Genomic DNA, 17,750 nt, shown 5'->3' on the forward strand with positions numbered 1-17,750 from the left:
TTAAAAGGCACAACACATTAGGACTCTTAACTCTGAAATGATCATAAAACTGATCTTTATAATCGTTTAACATTATTCATGACACTATAATGACTCCACAGAACCTGTGCTATGTTTACGTTCTCTTACAGTCAATGGTTTATGATTTTTAGATATTGGAGCAGAGTTCATTCGACTGAGAGAAGAACCTGATTTTGATGAATCGCCACCCCGCCTTGTTTGAGCATGCTCCTTTCCCGTGTGCTGCAGAGCTTTTGTCGCTGTGTGGTCAATTTCAGCATAACGCAGCTTGGCAAGCTTCCTTTGCTGTCTGGCACGCTTACTACGTCGTGAAAAAGAAAGGGGTAAAGGAGGTTCTTCAACTTGACTGGGCTTTGTTGACATGTCAATCTCAATGTAATTCAACTCTTGCTCTTCTTCCTCTGATGAGCTAGGGGTCAAATACGGTTCTGATCTATGAGAATCTGGGGGTGGGGGAGCATTGTATGGCGGGGGAGAATCTGAAATGTCTGAAGAAGCACCAAAGAAGGGGGTAAGAGGTGGGGAGACTGTGGATGGAGTGGACACTAATCGCTGACGGATAGGTAGTGGGGGTGGAGAGTTGGATACAATATGAGCATCATTTTGATTTTCCAAAGATGATGAAGGTTGAGATTCAGCCAAACCGTCTGCACTGTGGCAGTTATTTGAACTAGCTATGGAGTTTGTTACACTAAACCTATCAATATTTTTATAACCACTTGTTCTTATATTGATGGAAGGGATTTGAAGATTTGGTGAGGACTCAGATGTTATTGCAGCCCTGCTCATTATTGGGGGTGGGGATTGTCCTCCTCCATTGGACTGGGAATGTTTCTGTCTACGCCTAGCGATGATACTGGAATTGGCAAACTTGTCAAATTCTTTGCCATGAATGTGACTTTGACTAACACTTTGACGAGGCTGAAGATGATCAGCTCTCTTAGGATCTGAATGTGACCTCTGGACGTTGATTACAGGTAATGTCAGACTAGGTCGATGGTGATAATGGTTGGATGGAAGGGTGAAGCTTTTGGAAAGTCTGTCCATTCCTGAAATACCAACATCGGATTCTGAGTGTCTCGACCTCATTCGAGATTTTCTACTCAGGCTATTGGAATCACTGACATGTCTTGAGTTTGAGGAAGGGAATGAATCTTGAAGCAAGGATCGATGTGTTTGCATGTAGGACCTGATGGGTGAAGGGTTTGTCTGACTGCTGCAGGTGCTATTTGTTCTACTATCAGAACTTTGAGAGTAGTGAATATCAACAAAATGTTGATTTACATAAATGGGCTGATGATGGCTGTTGTCACCACCATTCATCCAATAACGACGGAACGAAGGTGATAATGGGGATGACCCATTGTAGGTCATGTCTATGGGGAAAAAAATATTGTCTTCTTCAGTTAGAGCTGAGTGTATGAGACAGCTAGAGTTCTTTTTGGTTTTTGGAGAAGAGCATAAAGAATTATGAATGTGTTGGTGTTTGCATAAACTGGATGGAGTTTTGGGAGATGGTGAGGGAGTGGAAAGAGCGGCAACTGAGATATTGTGAGATGCTAGTAAAACTGATTTTTGCATGTTGTGTTGTGGAGTATTTGAACTTGTATGGTGAGATGATGAATCTCTGTCCAAAGCTTCATGTTGTAAACTGCTCTGTGATTGTGCTATTCCTGTTGTACTTCTGGAAAAGCTGGGAGATCGTTGTGGGGTGGTACGCTGGGAGCAGAGGGACAAAGACGTACAACTGGATACTGGGTGGTTATGATGATGGTGGTGAAGATGGTGGTGGTGATGATGATGATTAGATTTACAGTAGTGTTGATGATGGTGAGCATCATTATAATCAAACACTTGACTTAAAGAAGGAGATTGGGAAACCAAACCAGCTGAAGGTGGACCAGACACCAATGATGTGGAATCTAGAGTGGAAATCCGTTTAACGACAATGTACTCGCTACCTGCCCTTGGTCGAAGAACAGATTTGGCTGGGTGGTTGCAATCTGCATCATTAACAGTACTACTTCCATTATTGTCAGATGAAATAGAATTTCGTTCCACAGTTAGGGAATTTGGGACTATGATCGATGACTCTGGAGATGGTTCCACGACTCCCTCACTTTCATCTCTGTCAAAAGCATCAATTCTGTTTGTTAAGGGAATTGAGATGGTTGTATACTCTGCAGGTCGTGGATTTACTTCTTTCGCATCGGAAGAGGAGGAGGTGGAGGGGATGGACTCTCTTCCTGCAACATAAAAAAAAAAAAAAGAGTTGGTTGTTATTTTATAGATCAAAAGGAGAATGGGCAATTTGATTGGTAAGAGTAAGAGACAGAAAAATCAACACAACACAAAGACGAGGACAGAGTAGAATGCATGTCAAATAATAAGTACAATGCCGTCTGCTTTCAGTCAACACCTTAGGGCCATAAAAGTTAGATAACTTTAAGCAAAGTTGACTTTATCTAAATAAGGACAACATATGAGCAAACCAACATTTGTATGCATGCAAGGAGATAAAATTATTCTTATGGCTTTCAGTCTGTTTTGCTGATTACTTATTGTAACATTTGGCTATGGTGAATATAACATTACATAAAGGAACACATTTTGCTAATTTCTCTTTTGATACTTTAAGGGTGGAGACATTCATTGAATTCAAGTAATATCATTGTAAATATGCCTGATTAGAATTTTTTTTTCACTTGTTTTTATTTATTTTTACCATTATGTGTAAGTTAACAGATTTATTATCTTTCTTTTTTGTGCTAGAGCTTTGTTGAGAGGGTGAAAATTGCCTTTGATAAAAACAAATGACTTTTGTATGCGTGCCGTATGTAAACATTTGTGAGATAAATAAGATATATTGAAAAGAAATCAAAATAAGGGTGGAAATCTTTTCTGTTGTTTTTGTGTCTAAATTGTATTGTATTGTACGGGTATTGTGTAGGGTCTATGTGTGTTTGGTAGATAATAAGGCTTAACTAGATTAACAATTGTTGACATTTACATCTTTAATAAATCTTAGCTTGTAATTTAAGTACTGTTGTATTTGTAGAAAGACATGTTTACTTCATGAATTGTGATTCAATCATTGCCAAACCATCTTAAAGTGAGAGGATGGTGCCACACACAATTACACAGTACAAAGTGCTTGCATAAGCCCAACACATCCTTTCTCACTATTCCTGAGAGTCGTGTTGAATTGACTTACAATTGAATCCCAATAGAGCTGTTGACTTTATCAGAACTTTTTTAACAATAATAAATACGGGGGGGGGGGGAATGGAACACTGTTGAATGTTGACTTAACGTGATTGGACTTCTGGTGGACTGCACTGTATTTTACAAAATAGATTAGTTTTGCAATTATAATTATCAAGTTCTACCAAAAATTTTGTGTTGATATTATACTTGTTTCTTCCTTTCATATTAAACAAAAAACATATATATATATATATACACACACATTTTTATTATATATATATATATATATATATATATATATATATATATATATATATATATATATATATATATATATGTATGACATCACATCCCTCCCATTTTCCCATTCAAATAAATAATAATTAGCACAATTAGAATGTCAACTATTTATCATACAAGTATAAGCATTTGGAATAAGAAATCATCAAAGAGTATAAATATATACCCTTATTTTATTTTTAATATAATGCTGAATGAAGAAAATTAGAGGAATTAAAAATAGAAAAAAAAATTACATTTTTAAAAACGAATGTGATCAATTCGATTTCCTACAAAATGTTATTACTGGTAACTAAAAAAGTTTGAGCAAGTGTAACATAAAACTAAACCGCAACAATGATAATGTCCTAATTTTATAAAAAGAAAAATACTTTATGATCTACCATATTTTGGGAAGAGCTTTAAAGTTAACAAATTTGTCCTTACACCCAATATCCCATAACAAGAAAAAACAACAAAATGCTCCAAAATAAGACAGGATAAAGAAGAGAGAAAACCATTAGAGAGAGGACATAGCACAGAGAAACAAGACTGGCATAAAAAAAAAATTAAAAAGTATTAAGTGTGGGATTTATGCAAATGTTGTTATTAAATATTGGACAATCATATCTCACTCCTGACTCACTCCCCCCCCCCCCCCCCCCCCCCCTCCCCCTCCCAATAAAGCGTTTACATCTAGAAAAGTCAATAAAATACAGAGGATGAGCAGTGGTGGGTATTGCTACCTTGTGCTCTGATTTATAAATTGTAATGACTTAGAGTTAAAGAGTGTATATTGTGAAAGATACATATTTTAATGAACCATAAAATACATTTTCAAAATCCCCATAAAATACATTTTCAAAAATTAAACTTTCCACATGCTTGTACAATACTCCCTTTCATTTAGTATTTAACAAATATTACTTAAAAACCCCACAAATTAAAAAATTAAAAAAAAAAAAAAAACTAACAATTCCTGTGAAAATTACTTAAGGTTATGAAAGTGTTCTGTAAAAGAGTGATTTTTTTTTAAAAAACCTTATCAGCACTAACATCAGCATTTGGCAATAACGTTATTTGTGAAATTAGTAATTATAATTTAAAAGCGAAGATAGCTGTACTGTACATTGACTGACATCAAAAATTAAAAATAAACATATTAGAAAAGAAAAAATAAAAAAGCAAGCAATAGCAATTAAACATATAATTTTAAATGGCAGCAGTTTAAAAATTATATTTTAACTTGGACAATTCTCAGTCCTGTGAACCTCGATTAGGTAGACCGAAGGTTAGCTCTCATAGTTTAAGGAGGTTCATCAAGGGAATGCAAGATGCTGTTATGAAAAATTAATATCTTTTGTTTAAGACAAGCCTTAATTTTTGTTCTTTTTGAAAAATATTTTCCACATCCAATTTAGCTTATAGCAGGCAATATTAGTGATAAGTAATCATAATTGTGTTGGTCTCTGATACTCCATCTATGGTAGCACCATCGTAAACCAACACCAGCAAAAGCATATTCTAAAATGAAAATGAGCACTTCAAACACATGCGGGAAATAAATGAATCTATCATGAATATATTAAGACTGATGAATCTAACGTGTCGATTGTTAACATCAGTGAAAAGGTCTTTAAAAATTCCAAATCACATCCCCAACCCCAACCAACTTACACAAATAAAAAATAAAACATGGAAAATGTGTTAGTAACCAAAAAGCAATCCAACTTTTCATAAATGAGATACAAAATGAGTTTTTAAAAAAAGGTCAACAAGCAATGATGAATTTTTAAAATCCTTTTATGCTTTCAAATTTGACAAGATGACTCTGAGAATTAAGTTACTCTTTAGGAACGGAACAAAATATAACCAAAAAATGCATGACATATGAAAAGAAAAGACAGTTCATGCTCTTTTGTTACACAAGAACAAAAAGAATTTGAAAAAGCGATTCAAGAGATGACGTTTCGTAGATACCAACCAGGATTTCCATAAATGCACCACAGTGCAACATGATGCTTAGAACATAAACATACCTGCCTTTTTATTTACAGTAGAGGAATTTAAATGACTTAAGATCTGTGACGCCTCTCCTTCCTCTGCATTGTCAACTCCCTTCAACTCAACATACTGATCAGACAAATAGTCCTCTTCCATGTCATTCCCTGATTTGTCATCTATTGCTGTGTAATACAATCTATCATCAGGTTTCTGTAATAGTGGTGAGCTTTCATAAACTGGTGACAACAGAGCTTGGTAGTAGCTTTTACTTTTAGGTGGGAGAGCTGGTGGATCATTCGCACTCTGGGTGTTCACACCCACATTAACGCTAAGTGTGGTTGGTGGCTTGGGTGGGTGGAAAATGTTCACATTGCAGTAATCCTCTGAAGTGGTGCTCACCATTTTATGACATGCAGTAAATTTTTTAGTACAAGGAGACACTACTGAATTTGATGATGGTGAGTTAAAATATATTTCATCATTAGAATGAGAATTTGTAAGCATCTCTGCAGAGCTATCTGGAGTCTTGTGTATATTTAGGTAGTGACTATGTTGATTTGACACTGGCATCGACTTGGAGTGATTGTGATGGGGGTGGTGTTGTTTCTGGTATATCTCGATCATTTTCTCATCATCTGTCTTTGATAGTGATGGGCAGGTTGTACATGTTAACTCTGATTGTGTGAGAGATTTATTACATTTTGAGGTAGAGGCATACAGTGAATCTTTGACAGAAGGTTGTGTCATGTCTTGTTGAACATGAAGCACTGTAGTAGAATTAACAACTGATTTTCCAAGTTTCAGTGATGATGATACCTTGTCCGAGTTATCTGAATTGTCTTGGATTGATGATGAACTTTCACTTTGAGTCTTGTCCTTCTTCCACAATGGCTTTGATTTAAAAGACTCTGATGACACAATGCTGGAAGATTCTGTTGTAATTTGACTGGACTCTGTGCCAAAACTATGATCATTATTTGATTCTTGGTAACTCAAGCGATTGGGAAAACTTGATGATCGTCGCCTTCCAAGCTTCAATTTGGATGAAGATGAGGAATTCTTGTCATCTCGCCTCAGACACTTTGGTGATTCATGTTCTGACATGCTTCTCTCTAAGACACCTGGTTTAGTTTTCATGCTACCACCTCCACTGCTGACACTTGATTTTTCTGGAAATCCTTTGTCTCTGGATCCTCGTCTTTTAAGCTTGGCCAGAAATCCCTCCTTGTTGACTGGTTCAGGAAGGGGAACAAAATCACTTGCAATAAGGATGTCATCGTCATTGACAGTGGTATTCACATAGGTTGATTTGCCATCTCCCATTCTCTTGGTAAACTCCATTAAGTTTGTGAAGGGGGCTGGACGATCTGCTGTATTGGGACTTGGTGATAGAGGTTGCATAGAGGAAGCTTTTATTCTTGTATAAATCTTCATTGGACTTTTTACTGGTTTTACACTCTTAAAATTGCTTGAAATACTATCTAGGTTGGCACTGGCTCGTTTTGATGGCTCACTATCAGAATTGTGTCGGATTTTTAAAGAGCGAGGTAGAGGAGGATGAGAAGGTGAAGCTGATGGATTGTGAGCTGTAAGACTATGACTTGTATTTAAAGCAGTCTCACTTCCTCCAAGCTTTTGACTGACATAAGCCTTAAGGGTTTCAAGATTTTGTACAACTGTGCTTTTTGCAGGAGCAACTTGAGCCATTTCAATGTATGTGCTTTCTCTTTTCTGTGGTAGAACTGTGGCAGGGACATACTCTTCCCCTTGTTCTCTCCTATTTCGGTCAGATAGGTAGAGATCGCTGTGTTGAAATGTTTCATCTACATCCAAGTATATCTCATCATCATCTTCATATTTCAAACTATCTGACGTTGTTGGCATATCAACAACATCCATATCCATATAATCATCCCTACCTTTTGGAATTTTGGAGAGAGTTTTGTTCAATTTTGAAATGCCCTCTGATTGTCTTGGTGTTACCTTTGGAACTGTTTCAGCACTGTACTTAGGATTTGGTTTGGGGCTACCCATTTCCAGATAATTACTGCTAGGTTCCTCTGCAGTATCTTTCTGGAAAGATTGTATTGAGGTTAGTACAGGCTCGTTATCATACCCATAAAATCTTTCTTGATACTGTGTAATGGCTGCCTTATTCTGTCTCTGTTGGCCTGATGGAGAAACAGATTTGGATGAAGACATTTGAAGCTTCCTCAAGAGAGCTGGACCTTTTGGTGGAAGTGGTGGTGGAGGAGGACTATTTTCTTTCACTACCGGAAGATTCACATAGATTTCTTCCCTCTTTTCATCTGAAGAAATATGAGCTAAATCGACTGTCAATAAATTAACAATTTCATACTTGCTTTTAATGTTTTCACTTGCATCTAAGGACAAAGACTGCACTGATGATGTGATAGAAGAATCATTGTCCTTTCTGAAGGCATCTGAATCTGAATCCATTCTCACAACCAGAACTTCTTGTTGACTTGGAGTAGGTAAAGCAGCAGCATTTGCAAAGCTTGGGCCCTCTATTGCTTGTTTGAGCTTGAAGTGGTCGACTGCATGATTATTTCTAAGCCAACCAGTTGCAGAGTCCAGTGATTTCTTACCATGTAATCTCCTTGGAGAATTGTCCAAATTATGGTGGTATTGATTAAGGTTATTCAAGCTGGACACTGCAACAGGGAGATGAATGCTAGATGAACTTCCAGCGTGAGTCCTCCATGATGCTGACTGCTTTTCAGTATCAACACCACAGCTGCCGTAACTCATATTCAAACTGTGGAAACTGCTACCTCTTGTAACAGTTGGCAAACAGTCAGCACTTCCAGGAAGGTGGACATGGTTGGTGCCATCATCATCATATCCACTCAAATTGACATAAGGTAATGGAGCGTTTAGTCTAGAGCTTTGGGGAATACTGTTGAGTTTCGCATGAAACAAAGGACTGAGAGGAGTTCCCTCTGGCAGGCTGGAATTGAGACGATCAGATAATGATTTAGGTTTTTTCTCAACAATTCCATTTTGCGCCATAAGATTTGGTTTCATAAAAGATACATTTCCAGAAATGATTTCGAAGTCCTCTGGGAAGGGAGGTGTCAGTGTATCCTTGACATTTGAAGAATCTTGATTATCATTTTGCTTGGCCCCAGAATACTGAATCATTGGAAGTTCATCGTACAATCCTAAATTTGAATCTGTCTTTTTCTGAGCTGAACAAGTCTCCTTTGTAATATGATATTGTATGTCTGGGTCATCATCCATTGTACTGGTTTTGTTTCTAGCTTTTGCAAGACTGATATTCTGGCTATTAGCCTCACTCGGCTCCATGGACTTATCCTCTGCCGTACAACTCTGTAACATTTCATCCAAAAGCACCATTTCTCTTTGTAAATCATATTCCTGTTTTTTCAAGCGTTCTAGTGTTGTGTCACATGCAGCAACAACTGATTCAGAATCACCAGATCGTTCAATTCCAGCAACCACATCATTAATTGTTTGTCTACTATTGTCTTCAGCATCGCTAAACCCTTCTGCATCTCCTTTGATTTCAATCTTACTGTATAAAGCACTATTGTTCACGTAATCTGATGTTGGTGGAAGCACTGCACTATCAGAGCATATTGGAGACAAGACCTGGTTCAAATATGATTTGGGATGATCATATGTGGGTTCGGGTAGTGTTACAGACTCTTCATCTATATCATAATTAGGTGGAGTGTCATATATGCCAGCTATCATTATTTGTTCTCTATTTTCTACATTATTCTTTTCCCGAAGGGCTGATATCCGTCTATGATCTGTAACACTAACAGAATGTCGTTTATACCAACTCCAATCCTCAGATTCTGCACTTCCTGTCTGATTCTGATAGCAACAATTTAGAGGAGCAGGCAGAGCAGTTTGCAAAGGGGCCTTAGATACTGGAACATCTTGTTGAATATGATTGTGATAATGATGATGAGGTTGGGAGGATGAGGAGGGTGACTGAGATGGCAATGGGGAAATGAGATGACTACCTAGTTCAATCTGAGAGCCTGAAGAAGGGAAAAGATAGACATAGAAAGAGGAACAATAATTTATTAGGTATGATAATTTATATCGACAATTGTGCATAAAAATTATTCGAAGGAAATGAAAACATGTTCTTAATTTTTCAATAACTGAAAAAACAAACACAATAATATCCCTCCACCTATATCAAATGATGATTTAAATCATGTGACCTATCGTCTAATAACTGTATTATGTTGAGATGATAAATGTACTAAAAAGTGATTTAAAATTTAGACCAGAAATATGAGATTTTAGTTTTTGTCACTTCTAAGAAACAATGCATTTTGACTTTTTTTTTAATATATAAAACTGGACACAAATTTCATTTTTTTTTTTACATTAAAAATAATTTTTTGGCATGTAAACAATTCTGACATAATACCGTTCTTAGGCGATGGGTCATACTTTGAAAAAATGAAAGGTGGAGGGGCAGGGAAAAAACTAAATGGGATTGTCAGGTAGTGTAAAAAAATATTGAACAAAATATTTTTAAAAGAAAACTTTCAGACAACACTGCATGAATGTGATGAATCTGTTCCTTATTTAATATGAAGAAAAGATTGTTAACAAAATATTGCTTGTCGAGCACCTGCTTAAAAATAATGCTATATCATCTGCTGTTTTACTTTTCTCTTTTTCTATTTACCCCAGATGACTAAAAAATTTTAGTAAAGACTTATTAAGAATAAAAGAGCTGTAATTCAGATAAATCTCTACACAATCATATCAAAATAAAAAGCATGTAGACCTTTAAATATATTATTTAATATCATCATCCTCATTCAATATAAACATTTTAAAAGAAATTGTTAACCAAATCCCAGCAATATACACAACAAACCCTGCAAGCGCACAAAGCAAAACTCATGAAGAAAATATAATTACGAACTTACTTCTATTTTTGAACTTTCGGTGGCAATTGGACATTTTTCCTGACGAAGCTAAATTTATTATGTCAGCTATGTCATTTGCCTGTTCCGATTGTACAGCAAAAAGTCCTGACCCTGTAGGATAAAAATAATGGTGTTGTCATATTATCAAGTACTTCGCTGTGATTAAATCCTAAACAAACGAGATTAAATGTACTGTAAAATTACGTTTAATATGCACTGACGCTGCAAAATAATCAAACAAATTCAAGACACAAACAATTACCAAATAAATGTATACTTACATAACACGATATGAGCCAATAATCATCAAACAAACAAAAAAAAAGGAGTGAAAAACGCTCCTGACAATAATTATACATGTATATGAGCATTATAAAAATTGACTGAAACTTTTTCATTAACCAAAGAAAAGAATGTAAAAATACATAAGGTCAGTATCAGAGAACAGGTGATAATAGACTTGTGTGATTGAAATGGCAAGTATCATTACTAACTGGAGGTGCTCTACTGTAGAAGAAATACAGAATAAACAAGTCATTTATACACGTAAAGATGACTTCATCAGAATCAAACATTGCTTAATACAATGATTGCTTAATACAATGTGTGTACTAATGAGGCAATTAGAGAGATACCCAGGCTTTCCAAACAAGAAAATGATTGTAACAATCAAGTATAAGTACTCCACTTATGACCATCAAACAGCAACAATACAAACAGTAAATTATTTCTCACATCTTTATCAATGGAGTATTGATGGGGGCGAGGTGGCTGAGTTGTTAAGACATTGCACTGTGACACAGGAGGCCCCAGGTTGGAGGTCCCAGGTTTGAGCCCCACTTGGGCAAGATTATTAACTTCCAGTTTACTCACTTTGGACAACATGGGTGATTACTACTGACATCAGACATTTGTTTGATGAATTATCCATATTCATTAATGAAATGCCTAGGAGACAACGTCTAAAGCTATCACGCAGAAGGGCGTCATTTTTTTTTTTTTAATTTCAATATTTGTAAGTATTCTCTAGTGAATCATAACAATTCACAAGAACAATTATTTTCTCTATTATATTAATAAACTGTGTAAATTTTTAAGGGGGAAAGAAAGTGGTGATGATGGTGAAAATGGCCATGATGGGGATGATGCAAAGGTGGTGCTGATGATGGTGGTAGCGTATTTAAGATGATGATGTGGCAGTGAAGGTTATTAAATATTATAAATTATATAATGATTACTATTATTATTATTATCATTATTATCATCTTCGTTGTATTGATGATTTTAGTATTAGTTCACATCACATTAAAATTAGCAGAAGAATAGACCATACCTTTGCCACATCTGGCTCCTGCTTCGAAAATAAATTTGTCGTCCCTTGCAATATAACGTCTAAGGTCTTCCACATTCCAAGACATGAAAATCTTGGGAGGAGTTTGACCGCTAAGACAGAATCTTGTGTCGTGAATAATAAGGCATAATTGGTCTTTGGGTAATTTGCTGCTGGATGGAGCTTTCACAACCTTCACTGGAAACTGATTTTCTGGAATACAATTAGAAAGAATGAGGAATACAACTATAGAGTTGAATAGAAAATCCGAACTCTACTTCCAGAAGTTTTTTTGCTTTCTAATGTTTTTAGGCAGAAAGCACTGTACCTACCGAGCAGACCCGACTTAACTCTCAGTGCTAGTTTTAATCATAAAAACGGGGAACCTGGTTAATTCCAGGAGGGATTATCAAGCACCAGGAGAGGGTAAAATACTCCCAGGTCCCCAGGCGGTGGATAGAAGGATGCCCTGTAATGGGGTAATGTGAAACAGCCCTGGACCAAATCATGGGAAGTCCTTTGGCAAGGCCGAGTACCCATCAGCCACCCTTGAAAGGGTTACAGCACCACTGTCCTATGGATACCGATACACGGAAGAACTTCAGGAGTAAACTTCAAGGAAAAATCAACGACCCGGTTGGGCAGGAATCGCAAGCCTTGGTTGGTAAACCTGCCTAGAAGAAGGAAACTTCGAACATAAACCAAGGCTACACTGCACTCAATAGCCTTGGAAAGCAACCAGTCTAAGAACCAGTCTCTGAAAATAAACCTGATCCTTCGGGTTGGGGTTTGAATTTATTTGTTTGTGTTTGTTTTAAGGGTTTTACGGCGCTTGCAATACATTTAGGTCATATCAGCGCCAGCAAAAAGGAAGAAAATTGGATAGTAAAAACATAATTAAAGATTATCATCACTGACTGATAATAAAAGAAGTTACCTTAATAATGTCTCATTGTTAAAGGGTTAATCAAATAGGTAAAATAAACAGGCCCGTAATCGTCTTTTCCAAAATTGTCTGAAAATCTATTTTAACCACCAATGACTTTATCTTTAATTTTGCGTCAAATTTGTCTGTGAAGACATACAATTATAAGAGATTTAGCGAATGTGGTGGTACAACTGAGTGAGCACGCGAATGACCGCGAGAGACAGTCATAATCGATAAAACACCAAGAAACACAGTGATGGCGAAGGTGAAGAATGCGAGAGGCAGCACAGAGAAATGGGGAATCCCCTTGACGGCCATGCACAGTGCATGCAACGAAGTAGAGAGAGAGAGAGAGAGAGAGAGAGAGAGAGAGAGAGAGAGAGAGAGAGAGAGAGAGAGAGAGAGAGAAAGAGAGAGAGAGAGAGAGAGATAGCACGACATAACTTTAGTTATGTAATCCGAAACTGACTATTATATCCTTCAGTTTGTCATCTACTGTTTTTGAGTTTCCCATGATTTTTTATTCTAATTTAGGCTATAATTTATTATTTTTCCATACGGTATCAAATTTCTTTAAATTTATTATTGTCTAATAGTATGTCCCTGAGGTAGAGAATAATGGATTGTCTGATTTCAGCAATTGCCTGAGAATTTACATCCCAAAATATATAAATATAAGGTAAAGAAAAATATTTAATGTATCTAACATACCTTCTCCTAAACTTTGACGAATTTTTATTTCAAAGCGTATCATACTTTCTCTCAGCTCAAAAGCTAAGAGAAAAACATTTTTGAGGCAAATAATGGCCAAAACATGTTGTTCCCTGTCCACACATATCTCTGCCTCCAATCCAAAGAATGAATCCACGGTGTACATTGCTTTGACTTTTCCACCAGGCTTGCAGGCCTCCGATACATCTTTATACAAGACTAACTGAAGATGGTCTGAAGAGAAAATGAAAATGAAAACAAAAAAGACTGTTAAGTATAAATAAATAAATAAATATATGACAAATAAGTAAATATATGACAAATAAAAAAGATTTAAAATAACAACAACAAAAATGAAAATAATTTTAAAAAAAATAAAAATAAAGAAAAAGATTATATGATATGTGCTGATAATAGGACAAAACAAATTTCAAATCAATATTGGAGGCTATAGAATTTTTCAAAGTTGTGATATGTGGAATTTTATGACCCTCAAATGCCAAGCATTCAGTACATAGATATTTTCTGCAATACGATATACTAAACTTTAATATCAAATTTTTAGAGACAGCCAAGACTTCATTACAGTAACCACACAATCAATTGACACAATCTGTTGACAATTTGGTAGTTACCCGGGTCTCAGAGCCAACTGACACGGTCAATTTTTACCACAACATCAAAAAGCATATTGCTCCACAACAATGTTTTTGCAACATTTATCTAAATTTAAAGCACAGGAATGATGCTCATAACTGGTGCAAATACTTTGCAACTCTTAAAAGTTGGGGAGAGACCACCCCCCCCCCCCCCCCCCCTTGGAATTTTTTGGGTTGTAAATTGGCACTTTGTTTACATTGGAGATGTGCCATTTTGTTTTCATGTGACACTACTTGCCAGGTAAAAGTAAAAGGTTCCCCCTTAACCCATCTCATATTTTTCGTTCTTTTTACTTTACAGGGGGTGGGAAGGGGGGGGGGGGGGAGGGGAGAACCACCTAAGCCTCTTTCCCCTCTACTAAAACTGTTTTCTGTTTACAGCTTATCAAAATACGACTTGTCAATTTAGAAAGATTCTATTCCACCAGAGCTAGCTAGGAAGTCCGGCCAAAAAAAGCAATTGCAAACAAAACTTTAGAGACTAACGCCCAAAAATAATGATACTTTTGTGTTCAATGACTCAAATTACATAATACATACAAATATAATAGTTGACACGTGATCATAGATGGTGGTGTTCTAAAAATTGCCCATTGACTTATTGACACTTCCAAAAACTTCAATCTGAGGTGTACAAAAACGCACCATTTTTATGCACTTCCATTGGAGGTGTACAAAAACGCACTGTTTCATATCACATATAGTATAGGCACATTTTTAACTGATAATTATTTAAGACAAAAGAATCATCCGCTAACACAGGCCAAAAAAAATAATATATTTTTAAAGCACCGATTTGTCAACAAATATTTCATGGATTACGCCCCTTTGCTTTAATATGGATCATATTATAGTATAGGCGTATTTGCATCTCCCTATTTTACACTGTTAGATAGAGGAATTTCTCAATGTGGTTCTATATCAACATCGATTAATAGTGGTCTCAAGTTACTTTGTGCAAATTTGGTGCTTTCATCACTAATTCGCACAATTTTACCCTAATTCCCCTCCGTAAGAGTTAAAGTAAAGTTACGAGTTAAGGATTTAAATTAAAGTTTTAAATCGCATGTAAAGCAACACCTTTGCCAGTCTAGCAAATATATAACAATGCATGCAGTTTTAGAACATAAAAACAATACTATCGAGAAAGCAGTTAACTTCAACTTCAACTGTAGTTGTAAAAGACAAACAAGTAGGAGTAGGAGTGCCAGTAACTACTCACCCGCGACAGGAGATGGTTTCTTCAACACACACCACCGACTTTTCCACTGTAAGAAAAACAAAACAAAACATGTTTTTATGTTGTTAAGTTGATAAAGTGTCAATGTCAATCTCATTAAATTAGAGCAATTCTTCATTAAACAATACAAAGCGAAATTTAAAGAATTGTAAAGAACTTGCCTTTTTGCCCTCTCGAAACTTTATATTTCCATCAACAACAGTTGTAACAGCAGCCATTTTGGTCCCATGCTAAAATCAAAACTTCGCTAAAAGAGAGCCTGCGATTGGTGGAAATCCTGAGACTCGACATGGCAGGGGCCCTCTCTCGGCCCAACCCCTTACACTCATCATTCCACACACGGAAGTGTTAGTCATAGAAAAACAAGTCAAAGGTCAAAGGTGCATAGGTGCAAAACGAGAGAGAGAGAGAGAGAGAGAGAGAGAGAGAGAGAGAGAGAGAGAGAGAGAGTCTTATGTATTTTGTTGGATGACTGCAAACAATATACATTCAAATCGTCCTTTCGTCTTCATGTCCTTCACACGGAAAAATCTCACCTAGTAGCAGACGCCAAACTACAGGTGACCACATACCCCAACATTGGAGAAACTCTCGAATTGGGTCTATGCCATTCGAAATGAATATACGACGTCAATAACAAAATATCTTATAATATATTTTAACATGTTAATATATTCGTTTCAAATTTTAGTGTATCGCCACTTTAAATACATTTAAAAGATCATTTAAACCCACAAAGATGAGGCTGTCATTCTTTCACATCATGTCATAATATAATGTCTTGTCCTAACATGAATTACTGGCTCCTAAAAAATTTCACTGTGCAGTCACAACTTTTGTGACTTCATTGAAGCTGCTGCTGCTCTCTTTTTGGAAACACTGAGGTATGATAAAATATAATTGACAGGGTCGAAGGATGCTAATAATCAAATAGTCAGCAAATATTTACTCTGAAAGTTCGCCTTTAATGTTGTCGATGAACAACAGCACAATTCAAATAATTAATTAAAGCTCATGCACTTCACATTTTTAACGACCTATGGTAATATAGCTCAAACCTCTTTAACCGGATTTAATGTGTTAAACATAGTCTTTATCCCCCCCCCCCTCCCCCTCCCTCCCCCCTTATGATTTATTCCATTATAATTTGATTATAATAAAATGTCCCTCATGATTATAACAGCCATTTAACGTATTTTAAAAGTGTCCCAGGTTTGAGAGTTTTTGCCAAGATAAGAGTCATTTAAATAGACCGATATTTGAAGGACAATATTTTTGGCCAAGTTTTAAGATATGTTTTTTTTTTTTTTTTTGTTTTGTTTTGTTTTTGAGAGTACGGCAGTTAACTGTGTAAGATATTTCTTCTCTACGTTACATTGATAATAGGTGATGTGAAGGGGAACAGCCTTTTGATGGTTTAAATCAACAATAGTATGTACCATCCTAAATATAAAACGCCATTGTCCACTGAAATTAGCTCAATTAAAAAGGGTTCCAAAAATACACGTCGTTGTAGTATGAAAATCGATATTGTATTGCACTATGTATTGTACACGTAGAATGAGGCTGTGGAGATGTTGGCGCAAATTTATGTCTGTTATGTTTGTTTGTTTGTTTGTTTGTTTGTTTGTTTTTTGTTGTTTTTTTTTTTGTTTGTTTTTGTTTTTTTTTTGTTTTTTTGTTAATGTTTTTTTGTTTAGTTTTTTTTTTTAATGGTAAAATAATATCTTAATAATTTGTCCTTTCCCGAATGAATGGTGTTCCTGTAAAGGCCTCTGAGCACTTCCTCGTGATATGGTAGAGCACTCAACAAATACAATGTTCTGCTACCACAGTCATCATCATCATCATCATCATCATCATCATCATCATCATCATCATCATCATCATCATCATTATTATTATTATTATTATTATTATTATTATTATTATTATTATTTTTATTATTATATTATTATTATTATTATTATTATTATTATTATATTATTATTATTATTATTATCATCATCATCATCATTATTATTATTATTATTATTATTATTATCATTAGTAGTAGTAGTAATATAGTAGTATAGTAGTAGTAGTAGTATAGTAGTAGTAGTAGTATAGTAGTAGTAGTAGTAGTAGTAGTAGTAGTAGTAGTAGTAGTATAGTAGTAGTAGTAGTGGTGTAGTAGTAGTAGTAGTAGTAGTAGTAGTAGTAGTAGTAGTAGTAGTAGTAGTAAGTAGTAGTAGTAGTAGTAGTAGTAGTAGTAGTAGTAAGTAGTAGTAGTAGTAGTAGTAATAGTATATATTATATTATTATTATATTATTATTATTATTATTATTATTATTATTATTATTATTATTATTATTATTATTATTATTATTATTATGATGATGATTATTATTATTATTATTATTATTATTATTATGTTCCCTT

General features: G+C 35.4%; 1 protein-coding gene across 1 annotated transcript; it reads right to left on the reverse strand.

Moving 5' to 3' along the window:
• Window positions 1-145: 145 nt before the first annotated feature.
• LOC144973193 (uncharacterized) lies at window positions 146-15,624 on the reverse strand. The gene is made up of 7 exons (XM_078915338.1): window positions 15,490-15,624; window positions 15,311-15,356; window positions 13,430-13,663; window positions 11,794-12,003; window positions 10,461-10,571; window positions 5,547-9,548; window positions 146-2,263 (listed from the first exon to the last, which is right to left on the reverse strand). The coding sequence occupies exons 1-7, from the start codon at window positions 15,544-15,546 to the stop codon at window positions 2,217-2,219; spliced, it is 4,707 nt and encodes a 1,568-aa protein (XP_078771464.1). The 5' UTR covers window positions 15,547-15,624; the 3' UTR covers window positions 146-2,216.
• Between the last annotated feature and the right edge of the window lie 2,126 nt (window positions 15,625-17,750).

Source organism: Berghia stephanieae, chromosome 5 (genome assembly GCF_034508935.2).
Source record: "Berghia stephanieae isolate SIO BIC M18660-M18661 chromosome 5, UCSD_Bste_1.3, whole genome shotgun sequence".
Lineage (NCBI taxonomy): Eukaryota > Metazoa > Mollusca > Gastropoda > Nudibranchia > Aeolidiidae > Berghia > Berghia stephanieae.